Here is a 16,871-nt window from a genome sequence, read left to right on the forward strand (position 1 = left end):
GTCACTACAGTAGGGAGTCATTTAGCAGACTCTCTGATCCAGAGAGACTTATAGTAGTGAGTCATTTAGCAGACTCTCTTATCCAGAGCCACTACAGTAGTGAGTCATTTAGCAGACTCTCTGATCCAGAGATCACTACGGTAGGGAGTCATTTAGCAGACTCTCTGATCCAGAGCCACTACAGTAGTGAGTCATTTAGCAGACTCTCTGATCCAGAGAGACTTACAGTAGTGAGTCATTTAGCAGGCTCTCTTATCCAGAGAGTCATAGTGAGTCATTTAGCAGACGTATCACTACAGTAGTGAGTCATTTAGCAGACTCTCTGATCCAGAGCCACTACAGTAGTGAGTCATTTAGCAGACTCTCTGGTCCAAAGCCACTACAGTAGTGAGTCATTTAGCAGACTCTCTTATCCAGAGCCATTACAGTAGTGAGTCATTTAGCAGACTTATCACTACAGTAGTGAGTCATTTAACAGACTCTCTGATCCAGAGCCACTACAGTAGTGAGTCATTTAGCAGACTCTCTGATCCAGAGAGTCATAGTGAGTCATTTAGCAGACTCTCTGATCCAGAGCCACTACAGTAGTGAGTCATTTAGCAGACTCTCTGATCCAGTCACTACAGTAGTGAGTCATTTAGCAGACTCTCTGATCCAGAGCCACTACAGTAGTGAGTCATTTAACAGACTCTCTCATCCAGAGAGTCTTACAGTAGTGAGTCATTTAGCAGACTTATCACTACAGTAGTGAGTCATTTAACAGACTCTCTGATCCAGAGCCACTACAGTAGTGAGTCAATTAGCAGACTCTCTGATCCAGAGTCACTACAGTAGTGAGTCATTTAACAGACTCTCTGATCCAGAGCCACTACAGTAGTGAGTCATTTAGCAGACTCTCTGATCCAGAGTCATAACAGTAGTGAGTCATTTAACAGACTCTCTGATCCAGAGTCACTACAGTAGTGAGTCATTTAGCAGGCTCTCTTATCCAGGGAAACTTCCAATCAGTGCATTCCACTAACGTAGGTAAAACAACCACATACGATCATGATCATTGTAAAGTAAAAACCTAGGCCTTCTTCAAACCAGCCGGTATGTGGAAAAACCCCATTGCTATTAAAACTAGAGGGACCATCAACAGACGTGAGTGTGTCAGCCGTGTTACCTGATGGATCCAGCCAGGAGAGGGTTAAATGCATAGAGCCAGTCGTGCATCTCCTTGTCGTTGCTGGCTTGGAGCAGTATCCCGCGGTGCTCAGTACACACAGCAAACGCGTTTGGGGTCTGGGGATAAACACACAGAGAAAGTACAGCAGTGTTAAAATCAGCCAGCTTCTGAAGGAAAGCTTCTCTTTGAGTTTTACCACGGGGAGGAAAAACGTCTGTTATTTCAAATACCGTAGATATACTTTACACTGAGTGTACAAAACATTAGGTACACCTTCCTAATATTGAGTTGCGCCCCCCCCCCCCCCCCCCCCTTTTGCCCTCAGAACAGCCTCAATTCGTCGGGGCATGGACTCTACAAGGTGTCGAAAGCGTTCCACAGGGATGCTGGCCCATTTTGACTCCAATTCTTTCCACAGTTGTGTCAGGTTGGCTGGATGTCCTTTGGGTGATGGACCATCCTTGATACACACAGGAAACCGTTGAGTGTGAAAAACCCAGCAGCGTTGCAGTCCTCGACACAAACCGTTGCCCCTGGCACCTACTACCATATCCCGTTCAAAGGCACTTACATTTTTTATCTTTCCCATTCACCCTCTGAATGACACACATACACAATCCATGTCTCAAGGCTTAAAAATCATTATTTAACCCGTCTCCTCCCCTTCATCTACACTGATAGAAGTGGATTTAACAAGTGACATCAATAAGGGATCATATCTTTCACCTGGATTCACCTGGTCAGTCTATGTCGTGGAACAAGCAGGTGTTCCTAATGTTTCGTCCACTCAGTGTGTGTGTCAAGTAAAAGAGGACATGAGATGGTGTCCGTGTTGTTGGGGGAAGCTGGCCCTGTGTGGTAGTAGTTCATCTGACGTTGGTAACGCTGACAAAGACCATGTCAGGCACGGAGCACCTACTGGGATCCGCTAAATACTGAGCAGACATGACTTTGTTTCTTTGCATTATAAAAGGTTACCAACACTGAGTATGGCCTGCTGACTTAGAATTTAGAAAGGTATTGGACATGCAGGCTAAGAGATTGGAACAAGGCCTACTGTAGGTGTCCTCAGGTAAAATGTGTGTAAAGGTGTGTCGGCAGGTAAAGGTGTGTCGGCAGGTAAAGGTGTGTCGGCAGGTAAAGGTGTGTCGGCAGGTAAAGGTGTGTCGGCAGGTAAAGGTGTGTAAAGGTGTGTTGGCAGGTAAAGGTGTGTAAAGGTGTGTTGGCAGGTAAAGGTGTGTCGGCAGGTAAAGGTGTGCAATGGTGTGTTGACAGGTAAAGGTGTGTCGGCGGGTAAAATGTGTGTAAAGGTGTGTCGGCAGGTAAAGGTGTGTCGGCAGGTAAAGGTGTGTTGGCAGGTAAAATGTGTGTAAAGGTATGTCGGCAGGTAAAGGTGTGTCGGCAGGTAAAGGTGTGTAAAGGTGTGTTGTCAGGTAAAGATGTCAGGTAAAGTTATGTAAAGGTATGTAAAGGTATGTCGGCAAGTAAAGGTGTCAGGTAAAGGTGTGTAAAGGTGATGTACCTTAAGCATGGCCTGCTGGTCCTCGCTGTACTCGACATGGGCAGAGGAGAGGTTGAGGATGGCTCTCTCCACGCTGTCTCTCTCTGTATTGTAGATATAGACATACGGACGTCTCACCACCACATAACGCTTCACCCAGCCGTTGGTATGAGGCTCCAGGAAATGCAGGTAGCCCTTCTTTGACACGATGGGGCTGGAAGAAAGACCAAGTACACTACACGTGTAACTACACTTGACGAGATCCAATCTAGAAGGCACAAGACTCACGTTGAAATAAGAGTAGCCAAGCTTAACCTTGAGTATTAATGCTGACCAGAATCCCTGTTTGTTCTGCCAGAAGAATCCAGATCAAGACTCAAATGCTAACGAAGTCTGGTGTTGAAGAAATTATAAATTCAATAAATTATTTTCAGTGTGAGCAGGTCTTATTTTTGTCCAGTTGATATGCCTTTCCAACGCTGTACCCATTAAGGACTATTGAGTTGAGAACTCCCGTTATTAACTCAGCTGGGTACTGTACATGATTGTCACTGTATTTGATTTGGTCAGTTCCCCCACTTTTAATGATAAACCTCTGGAGCCATAAACCACTGACTCGGTCAGTCAGTCAATCAATCAATCAATCTCTGGAGCCATAAACCACTGACTCAGTCAGTCAGTCAATCGGTAGGTAGCCTAGTGGTTAGAGCGTTGGACTTGTAACCGAAAGGTTGCAAGATTGAATCCCTGAGCTGACAAGGTAAAAATCTGTCGTTCTGCCCCTGACCAAGGCAGTTAACCCACTGTTCCTAGGCTGTCATTAAATAAAGGCAAAACTAATTACAAAAAAATCAATCTCTGGAGCCACTCACCTGACCCGGATCTCCTGGATGTCTGGTACGAAGCGGAGTTCCCTAGGCTTAACCTCTGGGGCCGCGACCCCACTGGGGCCAGGGGATATCTTGACCTCTCCGTCCCGCTGTGAGCAGTCAGGGTTGGGGCTGGCGCAGCGGGAACGAGGCATGGGCGTTCTGGGGTTGGGACAGACAGAGAAAGGAGATGAGATGAGTAAGACAGAGCACATGCAGGAACGGCAAAGAGGGGGCTCAAACCACCGTCGCCAGGTGGGTACATGTGGTTTGGGGTTGGCAGCATTAACGCTACCCCAGACCCCGGTTCAGTCTGTCTTTGGACCATAGTTCAGTGTTGCTGAAGCAGCCATGTTGGGACTATAAAGGTTCTATCTGCAACAAAGAAGATAATTATCAAGATAATTGGCTTTACATTTCTGAACACTGGTTGGTTTGAACGGTGTCAGTAATTCTTATCATGTATTCTTTTGAACTTAACAACATCAATTGGGGTATTTAGCAGTGGTGTAAAGTACTTAAATTAAAATAATTTATAAATTAAAATAATTTAAAGTACTACTTAAGTACTTTTTGGGGGGAGGGGGGTCTGTATTTTACTTTACTATTTATATTTTTTGACAACTTTTACTTTTACTTCACTACATTCCTAAAGACAAGTATGTACTTTTTACACCATACATTTTCCCTGACACCCAAAAGTACTCATTACAGAATGCTTATCAGGACAGAAAAACTGTCTAATTCGTGCACATATCAACAGAGAACATCCCTGGTCATCCCTACTGCCTCTGATCTGGAGGACTCACTAAACAGAGAACATCCCTGGTCATATCTACTGCCTCTGATCTGGAGGACTCACTAAACACACATGCTTTGTTTGTAAATTATGTCTGAGTGTTGGAGTGTTCCCCTGGCTATCTGTAATGATGTCTGAGTGTTGGAGTGTTCCCCTGGCTATCTGTAATGATGTCTGAGTGTTGGAGTGTTCCCCTGGCTATCTGTAATGATGTCTGGGTGTTGGAGTGTTCCCCTGGCTATCTGTAAATTATGTCTGAGTGTTGAAGTGTTCCCCTGGCTATCTGTAATGATGTCTGGGTGTTGGAGTGTTCCCCTGGCTATCTGTAATGATGTCTGAGTGTTGGAGTGTTGCCCTGGCTATCTGTAATGATGTCTGGGTGTTGGAGTGTTCCCCTGGCTATCTGTAATGATGTCTGAGTGTTGGAGTGTTCCCCTGGCTATCTGTAAATGATGTCTGAGTGTTGGAGTGTTCCCCTGGCTATCTGTAATGATGTCTGAGTGTTGGAGTGTTCCCCTGGCTATCTGTAAATGATGTCTGAGTGTTGGAGTGTGCCCCTGGCTATCTGTAAATGATGTCTGAGTGTTGGAGTGTTCCCCTGGCTATCTGTAATGATGTCTGAGTGTTGGAGTGTTCCCCTGGCTATCTGTAATGATGTCTGAGTGTTGGAGTGTTCCCCTGGCTATCTGTAATGATGTCTGAGTGTTGGAGTGTTCCCCTGGCTATCTGTAATGATGTCTGAGTGTTGGAGTGTTCCCCTGGCTATCTGTAAATGATGTCTGAGTGTTGGAGTGTGCCCCTGGCTATCTGTAAATGATGTCTGAGTGTTGGAGTGTTCCCCTGGCTATCTGTAATGATGTCTGAGTGTTGGAGTGTTCCCCTGGCTATCTGTAAATGATGTCTGAGTGTTGGAGTGTTCCCCTGGCTATCTGTAAATGATGTCTGAGTGTTGGAGTGTTCCCCTGGCTATCTGTAATGATGTCTGAGTGTTGGAGTGTTCCCCTGGCTATCTGTAATGATGTCTGAGTGTTGGAGTGTTCCCCTGGCTATCTGTAAATGATGTCTGAGTGTTGGAGTGTTCCCCTGGCTATCTGTAATGATGTCTGGGTGTTGGAGTGTTCCCCTGGCTATCTGTAATGATGTCTGAGTGTTGGAGTGTTCCCCTGGCTATCTGTAATGATGTCTGAGTGTTGGAGTGTTCCCCTGGCTATCTGTAAATGATGTCTGAGTGTTGGAGTGTTCCCCTGGCTATCTGTAATGATGTCTGGGTGTTGGAGTGTTCCCCTGGCTATCTGTAATGATGTCTGAGTGTTGGAGTGTTCCCCTGGCTATCTGTAAATGATGTCTGAGTGTTGGAGTGTTCCCCTGGCTATCTGTAAATGATGTCTGAGTGTTGGAGTGTTCCCCTGGCTATCTGTAATGATGTCTGAGTGTTGGAGTGTTCCCCTGGCTATCTGTAATGATGTCTGGGTGTTGGAGTGTTCCCCTGGCTATCTGTAATGATGTCTGAGTGTTGGAGTGTTCCCCTGGCTATCTGTAATGACGTCTGGTTGTTGGAGTGTTCCCCTGGCTATCTGTAATGATGTCTGAGTGTTGGAGTGTTGCCCTGGCTATCAGTAAATTAAAAAAAATCAAGAAAAATGTGCCGTCTGGTTTGAAATAATTTATACTTTTATTTTTTATACTTATATTTTAGCAATTACATGTAATTTTAATACTTACTTTTGATACTTTAAACCAAATAATTTTAGACTTTTACTGGGTGACTTTCACTTTTAATTGAGTCATTGTCTATTAAGGTATCTTTACCTTGAGTCAAGTACTTGGGTACTTTTTCCACCACTGGTATTCAGAGTATATATAAGTAAATGCAAATGAATTCCTTAAAAATCATACAATGTGACTTTGTAAGTAGGAAAACCTGCAAAATCGGCAGTGTATCAAATACCTGTTCTCCCCACTGTATAAGTAAAGAACATTGAACAAAACAAGGCTAATAACTAAATTCTGTTTGTGTCATGTCAAGAGTGTCTCTTGCGAGAGTGTTATTACTGACCTGAGCCCTTCGGACTTGGGGTAGCAGCCCTCCACCAGTGAGGGGCATGTCGAGGAGGGGGTGAGGATGTTGAGGGCCGTGGCAGAGGTCGACTCCCTCAGCAGAGTCACTGACATCTCAGACAGCTGGAAACACACACACACGCACACACACAAAAACAGCATGTCTAGAAAAAGCTCACTGAGAACAATGAAAACATGTCATTTACCTACTCGTAGTTTCCTCAAATCGAAGTAACTTTAAAACAGGATACAGACATGGAAAACCATCATAGTAAAGTGACACAGGAAGGAAGTCTACCTTGCTTTCACTGGCGCTGATACACACGTGGCTGTACTCTCTGTTGAAGGAGTGGGTGAGCAGCCGAAGACACTGGTGGACAAGAGATAGAGAGTGCTTTACGTTTCAGAGCAAGAGGCTTTACAAACAATGTTTACTCAGAGATGTTTAATAAAGACAAAGGCTTAACTGGGCACACGTACAATATTTAAAAAAAGGGGACACTTGAGCAATGTGGGAATGGGAATATTCGAGTAACAATAATAACTAACTTCTTACACGTTTTTAAAGAAGACACTGACCTTGATGGCTAGCTCCCTCTGCCTCTCATCTACGGTGGGACTGAGGCCGAGACCCTCAGAGGGTTGAGGGGACTCACTCTGCTCCTCACCTACACAGGACAACAACCCCTCCTGACCCAGCAGCAGGATGGACTCTAATTTCTCCCTGAGGAGCAGGCGGTGTCTCGTCTTCTCCACCTGTAGAGAACCAACCAGAACAAAACATCATTAGTAATAAAACGGCCCGGGGATATGAACCCGGGTCTCCCACAGGAGAAACCTGACGTTTTGACCGTTAGATCGAGAGGAAATACAACAGATGTTCGCATTCCTCGACCTGGACGAGAGCAACCTGGACGCTGTTCATTGACTACAGCTTCAACAACATAGTACCCCGCAAGCTCATCACTAGTCTCAGGGCCCTGGGACTTAACCCCTCCCTGTGCAACTCGGACCTAGACTCTGTACCGTAACACCCTGTATATAGCCTCCATTGTGATTCTGTACCGTAACACCCTGTATATAGCCTCCACAATGACTCTGTACCGTAACCCCGTGTAATATAGCCTCCACATTGACTCTGTACCGTAACCCCGTGTAATATAGCCTCCACATTGACTCTGTATCGTAACACCCTGTATATAGCCTCCACATTGACTCTGTACCGTAACACCCTGTATATAGCCTCCACATTGACTCTGTACCGTAACACCCTGTATATAGCCTCCACATTGACTCTGTACCGTAACACCCTGTATATAGCCTCCACATTGACTCTGTACCGTAACACCCTGTATATAGCCTCCACATTGACTCTGTACCTGTACCCCGTGTAATATAGCCTCCACATTGACTCTGTACCGTAACACGCTGTATATAGCCTCCACATTGACTCTGTACCGGTACCCCCTGTATATAGCCTCCACATTGACTCTGTACCGTAACACCCTGTATATAGCCTCCACATTGACTCTGTACCGTAACACCCTGTATATAGCCTCCACATTGACTCTGTACCGGTACCCCCTGTATATAGCCTCCACATTGACTCTGTACCGTAACACCCTGTATATAGCCTCCACATTGACTCTGTACCGTAACACCCTGTATATAGCCTCCACATTGACTCTGTACCGTAACACCCTGTATATAGCCTCCACATTGACTCTGTACCGGTACCCCCTGTATATAGCCTCCACATTGACTCTGTACCGTAACACCCTGTATATAGCCTCCACATTGACTCAGTACCGTAACCCCCTGTAATATAGCCTTCACATTGACTCTGTACCGTAACACCCTGTATATAGCCTCCACATTGACTCTGTACCGTAACACCCTGTATATAGCCTCCACATTGACTCTGTACCTGTACCCCGTGTAATATAGCCTCCACATTGACTCTGTACCGTAACAGCCTGTATATAGCCTCCACATTGACTCTGTACCGGTACCCCCTGTATATAACCTCCACATTGACTCTGTACCGTAACACCCTGTATATAGCCTCGTCATTTTCTTTTGTTACTTTTTGATTATACTTTTTTTCTTTAATTTATTTTGTAAATATTTTATTAAATCTATTTCTTGAGCTGCATTGTTGGTTAAAGGGCTTGTAAGTAAGCATTTCACGGTGAGGTCTACACCTGTTCGGCGTATATTCGACGCATGTGACAAATAGCGTTTGATGCAATATTTCTGTTTTTCATTTTCAATACGTTTGCAAAAAATGTCTAAAAACATGTTTTCACTTTGTCATGATGGTTTATTGTGTATATAGCCTCCACATTGACTCTGTACCGTAACACCCTGTATATAGCCTCCACATTGACTCTGTACCGTAACACCCTGTATATAGCCTCCACTTTGACTCTGTACCGTAACACCCTGTATATAGCCTCCACATTGACTCTGTACCGTAACACCCTGTATATAGCCTCCACATTGACTCTGTACCGTAACACCCTGTATATAGCCTATATAGATGGATGAGAAAACAATTTATTTAATCAATTTTGAATTCAGGCTGTAGAATAAGCACAGAATTATGATTATTTTGTGAAGGCTCTGTATAGGGTGTAGGTTTTAGTACCACATACCTCCTGCAGGAGGCTGAGTTTCTCCAGTTCCCACTGGTGGTCCAGGATGAGGCTGTCACTGCGAGGCCTCCACCCAGCCAGGTTCTCCTCCCCGCGGACGTACGCCACCGAGGTGTCCAGCACCCGGCGACGTCTCCTCTGCATACCTGGGGGTCAGGAAAGGTCAAGGGTGAAGGGGGAAGGAGTGATACAGCGTAATTGAGGGGATCTGTTTTGAGCAAGGCAAGGCAGAATCATTCATCTCGATCACATAATGAGTAGCTTTTCAGGATGCTAGGTGATTTGTGGATCAGTCATTCTTGTCAGTCTGACTGCAATGTTGTCAATCTCAAATACACACACAGACACACAGACAGTGAGGGGAGGCAATGGAAAAAGTGTCTCACCTGGACTCCCATGATCGGCCAGGTGACAGAGGCTGACCTCGTACACACCTGTCACCCGGTTACTGCAGAGAGAAAGAGAAAGACCGATAACAGACACAGCTAAAAGGATTGTTTCAATTGTTTCCATTGATTTCAACGTCATCTTTCAGGAACGCAACAGAAGCAAAGAATGTTTCTGTTAATAATAATGAGATGTTCAACTCACCCCTCCACTGCCCTCAGGCTTCCTGTGCCGAACAGGTTTCTGATGGAGCGGGAGGCCGGGAGTTTAGCGTCTCGAGAGTAGAACACCATGCAGAAATCTTTGGTTATGACTGTGGGCTGGGTGCAGTTCTCCATCTAAAGAAAGGAAAAGGTTTTAAAGCTCATCTCTCTGCTTCTTAGATCATAACATCAGATACAGTCAGTAAGTCCAAATACAGTCAGTGAAGTCCAGATACAGTCAGTAAGTCCAGATACAGTCAGTAAGTCCAGATACAGTCAGTAAGTCCAGATACAGTCAGTTAAGTCCAGATACAGTCAGTTAAGTCCAGATACAGTCAGTAAGTCCAGATACAGTCAGTTAACTTCTTATGGCTGCAGGGGCAGTATTGAGTAGCTTGGATGAAAGGTCCACAGAGGTGCCCAGAGTAAACGGCCTGCTCCTCAGTAATAGTTGCAAATATTTGCATATTATTATTAGTATTGGATAGAAAACACTCTGAGGTTTCTAAAACTGTTTGAATTATGTCTGTGAGTATAACAGAACTCATATGGCAGGCAAAAACCTGAGAAGTCCCACTTCCTGTTTGGATTTTTTCTGAGGTGGCAGATTTTCAACCAAGCTCTCATTGAAATTACAGCGAGAATGAGATGAGTGTTCACTTCCTACGGCTTCCACTAGATGTCAACAGTCAATAGAACTTTGTCTGATGACTCTAATGTGAAGGGGGGCCGAAGGAGACAGGAATTAGTCACCACTGCCACGAGCTGACCATGCTTTGACAACGCGCGTTCACGTGATAGGCAGCTACGTTCCATCGCTCAACTGAAGTCAATCTAATTCTCCGGTTGTAACGTTATTCAAGATGTATGTTAACAACATTCTAAAGATTGATTCAGTACATCTTTTGACATGTTTCTACTGACTGTTGGGGAACTTTTGGACATTTCGTCACGTTATAGTGGACGCGCTTTTTGACTTTGGAATTATTTACCAAACGCGCTAACCAAAGTAGCTAATTAGACATAAATAACGGACATTATCGAACAAATCAAGCATTTATTGTGGACCTGGGATTCCTAGGACTGCATTCTGATGAAGTTCATCAAAGGTAAGGAAACATTTATCATGTATTTTCTGGTTTCTGTTGACTCCAACATGGCGGCTAATTTGGCTATTGTTCTGAGCGCCGTCTCAGATAATTGCATGGTTTGCTTTTTCCGTAAATTTTTTGGGAAATCTGACACAGCGGTTGCATTAAGGAGAGGTATATCTATAATTACATGTGTATAACTTGTATTATCATCTACATTTATGATGAGTATTTCTGTTGAAACGATGTGGCTATGCAAAATCACTTGATGTTTTTGGAACTAGTGAATGTAACGCGCCAATGTAAACTCTGATTTTTTTATATAAATATGAACTTTATCAAACAAAACATGCATGTATTGTGTAACATGAAGTCCTATGAGTGTCATCTGATGAAGATCCTCAAAAGGTTAGTGATTCATTTTATCTCTATTTCTGCTTTTTGTGACTCCTATATTTCGCTGGAAAAATGGCTGTGCTTATTGTGCTTTGGTGGTGACCTAATCGTTTGTAGTGCTTTCGCTGAAAAGCATATTTGAAATCGGACACTTTGGTGGGATTAACAACAAGATTACCTTTAAAATGATATAAGACACATGTATTTTTGAGGAATTTTAATTATGAGATTTCTGTTGTTTGAATTTGGCGCCCTGCACTTTCCCTGGCTGTTGTCATATCGATCCCGTTAGCAGGATGCAGCCATAAGAAGTTAAGTATAGATACAGTCAGTAAGTACAGATACAGTCAGTAAGTCCAGATACAGTCATTTAAATCCAGATACAGTCAGTTAAGTCCAGATACAGTCAGTTAAGTCCAGATACAGTCAGTTAGTCCAGATTACAGAAGGGATCATTTTGGATAGTACTGTAAGTAGTGAAATGAATTTCTGATTACAGTTACAGTTATTGTAGTCTTCCTGAGAGGTGAGCAGTCTGACAGAGTGGAGCCTTAACTCCTGCTAAGGCTGTTATGCAGCATCTCCAGATTCAGATAAACCAACAGGGACATGTACAGTTTATTAAACAGTCTGACAGTTTGATCGTGTGAAGAAAAATAAAAAAACAGTAGTGGTTCCATTGTTCTAAAATCCGAAACGCAACTGACAAAATCAGTCAATATGAGAAGACTCTAGATTTTCTCCGCTGGTCTTTGTGGATTCAGTGTTACCTATAGATAGTCAGGAAGGATCCCGTAGAGGTACAGTATAACTGTAGAATTATATGTGTGTGTGCCTCTGTGGCTCAGTCGGTAGAGGGTGGTACTTGCAACGTCATGGGTTCGATTCCCACTTGACCAACCCATATGAAAGTCGATTTGGATTAAAAGCGCCTGAACAATGGAAATATATTGTATTATTAACTGTTTAATGTTTTTACCTCTAGGTAGGCCGACAAGGTCATGTAGATCTTCTCTCCGTAAGGAGTGACCCGGTTCAGGAGGAGGGAGTTATGCATGGCGCTGTCCCAGGCAGCCTCGAAGCGATAGAATGTCCTGATGGAGGTAGGAGAGGAGTTAACCATGCAGAGAGAGATCCTTGTCTGAACGCTGACACATAGTGGTCTCTGGTCTGTCTGTCTGTCCGATAAACACTACTTACAAACAGATTATAAAACCTACTCTATTGTTTTTCTGAAAAGTCGTGTTGGTACATGTTACAAATATCTGAAAAGGGTTTACTTTATTGAGAGGATATATCGTAACAATTTAGAGGTATTCTTAGGAACAGCTACAAGTTATTGCTACTGTATGTCTGATGTAATAGCATTGTGCTAGTTAGCATTAGTGGTAATAGCATTGTTAGTTAACATTAGTGGTAATAGCATCGTGTTAGTTAGCATTAGTGGTACACGCATTGTGTTAGTTAGATTTAGTGGTAATAGCATCGTGTTAGTTAGCATTAGTGGTAATAGCATCGTGTTAGTTAGCATTAGTGGTAATAGCATTGTGTTAGTTAGCATTAGTGGTAATAGCATCGTGTTAGTTAGCATTAGTGGTACTAGCATCGTGTTAGTTAGCATTAGTGGTACTAGCATTGTGTTAGTTAGCATTAGTGGTAATATCATCATGTTAGTTAAAATTAGTGGTAATAGTATTGTGTTAGTTAGCATTAGTGGTAATAGCATTGTGTTAGTTAGCATTAGTGGTAATAACATTGCGTTAATTAGCATTAGTGTTAATAGCATCGTGTTAGTTAGCATTAGTGGTAATAGCATCATGTTAGTTAGCATTAGTGGTAAAAACATTGTTAGTTAGCATTAGTGGTAATAGCATTGTGTTAGTTAGCATTAGTGGTAATAGCATCGTGTTAGTTAGCATGAGTGGTAATAACATTGCGTTAATTAGCATTAGTGTTAACATCATCTTGTTAGTTAGCATTAGTGGTAATAGCATCGTGTTAGTTAGCATTAGTGGTAAAAGCATTGTGTTAGTTAGCATTAGTGGTAATAGCATCGTGTTAGTTAGCATTAGTGGTAATGACATTGTGTTAGTTAGCATTAGTGTTAATATCATCGTATTAGTTAGCATTAGTGGTAATAGCATCGTGTTAGTTAGCATTAGTGGTAAAAGCATTGTGTTAGTTAGCATTAGCGTTAATAGCATCGTGTCATTAGCATTAGTGGTAATAGCATCGTGTTAGTTAGCATTAGTGGTAATAACATTGTGTTAGTTAGCATTAGTGGTAATAGCATTGTGTTAGTTAGCATTAGTGGTAATAGCATCGTGTTAGTTAGCATTAGTGGTAATTGTGTTTGTTAGCATTAGCTTACCGAAGAAAAACCAAACCCTGATCCTCCTATCTATTCTAAACATTTTCATTGTCAGGAATATGTAACCTACAGTACATGTGTGTCTAAATGCTACTGAGAGAAGGTATTGTTTGATTGCAAGATTAAAATAACAATATAGTTTAGTTTTTTTTTAAGACACACATCCAATACAGACATTTGGGGATAAAGACAGTTAACAGCATGCAACAGAACCCTTCAGACGTGGGTCATCTCACAATACCATGAGGAACGATGATGAGAGACCAAAAGATGAGAGGAGAGGAGGGGAGGAAATGATAGGAGGACAAAACAGGACAGGGATGAGGAGAAATACCTATGGTCTATTCCCAAGGAGATGCTTTGAGAAGGGAGGAAAGAGAACCGGGAAAACAATGAAAGGTGAGAGTCAGGAAGAGAGTCTGCTGTGGTTGTGAGCATTGTTGTGATCGAGAGTGACAGGACAGGTGTGTTTCCCCCTAGCCTGGAACCAGAGCTGTTTGTGCCGTCTTGTCAACTGGGACCAGACTATATTTCCCCTCCATTACTTACAATATGTTGCTCTCTTGACCACAATCATGATCAGTGTGTGAACTCAATCAGTGAACACATCTGATTTCAACACCAGAACACAGTACATCTTGTCTGTTAATGAACAGCTTAACAACAATGGACCGATATACCCAGAGGGATGCAATATTACTTCTGTGTTCTATGGAATTCTGTGGATGTGTTCTTTGGAATTCTATTAATGTGTTCTATGGAATTCTGTGGATGTGTTCTATGGAATTCTATGAATGTGTTCTATGGAATTCTGTGGATGTGTTCTATGGAATACTGTGGATGTGTTCTATGGAATACTGTGGATGTGTTCTATGGAATACTGTGGATGTGTTCTATGGAATTCTGTGAATGTGTTCTATGGAATTCTGTGGATGTGTTCTATGGAATTCTGTGATTGGTAGACAACATTTTCAGGTCTTGCCATGGATTTTCAAGTAGATTTAAGTCAAAACTGTAACTTGGCCACTCAGGAACATTCACTGTCTTCTTGGTAAGCAACTCAAGTGTAGATTTAGTCTTGTGTTTTAGGTTATTGTCCTGCTGAAAGGTGAATTAATCTCCAGGTGTCTGGTGGAAAGCAGACTGAACCAGATTTTTCTCTAGGATGTTGCCTGTGCTTCATCTCTCAGTGTCTGTTGGGAAGCAGACTGAACCAGGTTTTACTCTAGGACTTCGTCTGTGCTTTGCTCCTTTCCGTTTCTTTTTATCCTGAAAAACTCCCCAGTCCTTCATGATGACAAGCATACCCATAACATGATGCAGCCAACACTATGCTTGAAAATATCGAGAGTGGTACTCAGTGATGTGTTGTATTGGATTTGCCGCAAATGTAATACTTTGTATTCAGGACAAAAAGTGAATTGCTTTGCAACATTTTTATTGCATTATTACCAGAGTGCCTTGTTGCAAACAGGATGCATGTTTTGGAATATTTGTATTATTCTGTACAGGCTTCCTTCTTTTCCTTCTGTCAATTAGGTTAGTATTGTGGCGTAACTACCATGTTGTTGAGCCATCCTCAGTTTTCTCCTATCACAGCCATTAAACTCTGTAATTGTTTTAAAGTCACCATTGGCCTCATGGTGAAATCCTTATGCGGGTTCCTTCCTCTTCGGCAACTGAGGAAGGAGGCCTGTATCTTTGCAGTGACTGGGTGTATTGAGACACCATCCAAAGTGTAATTAATAACTTCCCCATGCTCAAAGGGATATTCAATGTCTGCTTTTTTTTACCCATCTACCAATAGGTGCCCTTCTTTGTGAGGCATTGGAAAACCTCCCTGGTCTTTGTGGTTGAATCTGTGTTTTAAATTCACTGCTCTACTGAGGGACTTTACAGATCATTGCATGTGTGGAGTATAGAGATGAGGAAGTCATTCAAAGATAATTTTAAACACTAGCATTGTCCAAATCATGTTAAACACTATTATTGAGTCCATGCAACTTATTAAGCACATTTCTACTCCTGAACTTATTTAGGCTTTCCATAACAAAGGGTTTGAATAGTTATTGACTCAAGACATTTCACTTTTTCAATTTTTCATTAATTTGTAAAAATGTAATTAAAAAAATAAACGTAATTCCACTTTGACATTATCAGGTATTGTGTGTAGGCCGTTGACAAAAAAAAATGAAATTATATCCATTTTAAATTCAGGCTGTAACACAACAGAAGATAAGATATAGATGGAAAAAGTCAAGGAGTGTGAATACTTTCTGAAGATACTGTATCTCACAATGTTCTATTTAATTCTGGGATCTACCACTATAGACGGGTTTGCTGACAACGTCACGAAAACGATGTGCATCGGTGGGAAGTCTGTGTGTTGTTATGGTTCTGGATGGCCAGACAGCTAGCAACAATGACAATAAACTGCCCTGATTCTGGATGGCCAGACAGCTAGCAACAATGACAATAAACTGCCCTGATTCTGGATGGCCAGACAGCTAGCAACAATGACAATAAACTGCCCTGATTCTGGATGGCCAGATAGCTAGCAACAATGACAATAAACTGCCCTGATTCTAGATGGCCAGATAGCTAGCAACAATGACAAGAAACTGCTCTGATTCTGGATGGCCAGATAGCTAGCAACAATGACAATAAACTGCCCTGATTCTAGATGGCCAGACAGCTAGCAACAATGACAATAAACTGCCCTGATTCTGGATGGCCAGACAGCTAGCAACAATGACAATAAACTGCCCTGATTCTGGATGGCCAGACAGCTAGCAACAATGACAATAAACTGCCCTGATTCTAGATGGCCAGACAGCTAGCAACAATGACAATAAACTGCCCTGATTCTGGATGGCCAGATAGCTAGCAACAATGACAATAAACTGCCCTGATTCTAGATGGCCAGACAGCTAGCAACAATGACAATAAACTGCCCTGATTCTGGATGGCCAGACAGCTAGCAACAATGACAATAAACTGCCCTGATTCTAGATGGCCAGACAGCTAGCAACAATGACAATAAACTGCCCTGATTCTAGATGGCCAGACAGCTAGCAACAATGACAATAAACTGCCCTGATTCTAGATGGCCAGACAGCTAGCAACAATGACAATAAACTGCCCTGATTCTAGATGGCCAGACAGCTAGCAACAATGACAATAAACTGCCCTGATTCTGGATGGCCAGACAGCTAGCAACAATGACAATAAACTGCCCTGATTCTGGATGGCCAGATAGCTAGCAACAATGACAATAAACTGCCCTGATTCTAGATGGCCAGACAGCTAGCAACAATGACAATAAACTGCCCTGATTCTAGATGGCCAGACAGCTAGCAACAATGACAATA

At 42.7% G+C, this 16,871-nt stretch overlaps 1 protein-coding gene across 23 annotated transcripts in view; it reads right to left on the reverse strand.

Annotated features, from left to right (window-relative positions):
* Positions 1-16,871, reverse strand: part of LOC139539409 (kinesin-like protein KIF1A) — a 242,293-nt gene that overhangs the window by 2,836 nt on the left and 222,586 nt on the right. For 16 of the 23 annotated variants that reach the window (XM_071342327.1, XM_071342325.1, XM_071342320.1 and 13 more), the window contains 11 exons: positions 13,835-13,858; positions 12,109-12,223; positions 9,644-9,777; positions 9,439-9,500; positions 9,053-9,198; positions 6,975-7,151; positions 6,694-6,765; positions 6,394-6,518; positions 3,542-3,700; positions 2,691-2,883; positions 1,166-1,284 (listed from right to left, as the gene is read on the reverse strand). In XM_071342327.1, the coding sequence (XP_071198428.1) occupies positions 1,166-1,284; positions 2,691-2,883; positions 3,542-3,700; positions 6,394-6,518; positions 6,694-6,765; positions 6,975-7,151; positions 9,053-9,198; positions 9,439-9,500; positions 9,644-9,777; positions 12,109-12,223; positions 13,835-13,858 (1,326 nt within the window). The remainder of the gene's footprint in view (positions 1-1,165; positions 1,285-2,690; positions 2,884-3,541; positions 3,701-6,393; positions 6,519-6,693; positions 6,766-6,974; positions 7,152-9,052; positions 9,199-9,438; positions 9,501-9,643; positions 9,778-12,108; positions 12,224-13,834; positions 13,859-16,871) is intronic. The other 7 variants (XM_071342324.1, XM_071342322.1, XM_071342316.1 and 4 more) reach the window with 1 other exon arrangement.

Source organism: Salvelinus alpinus, chromosome 15, assembly GCF_045679555.1.
Source record: "Salvelinus alpinus chromosome 15, SLU_Salpinus.1, whole genome shotgun sequence".
In the NCBI taxonomy this organism is placed as follows: Eukaryota; Metazoa; Chordata; class Actinopteri; order Salmoniformes; family Salmonidae; genus Salvelinus; species Salvelinus alpinus.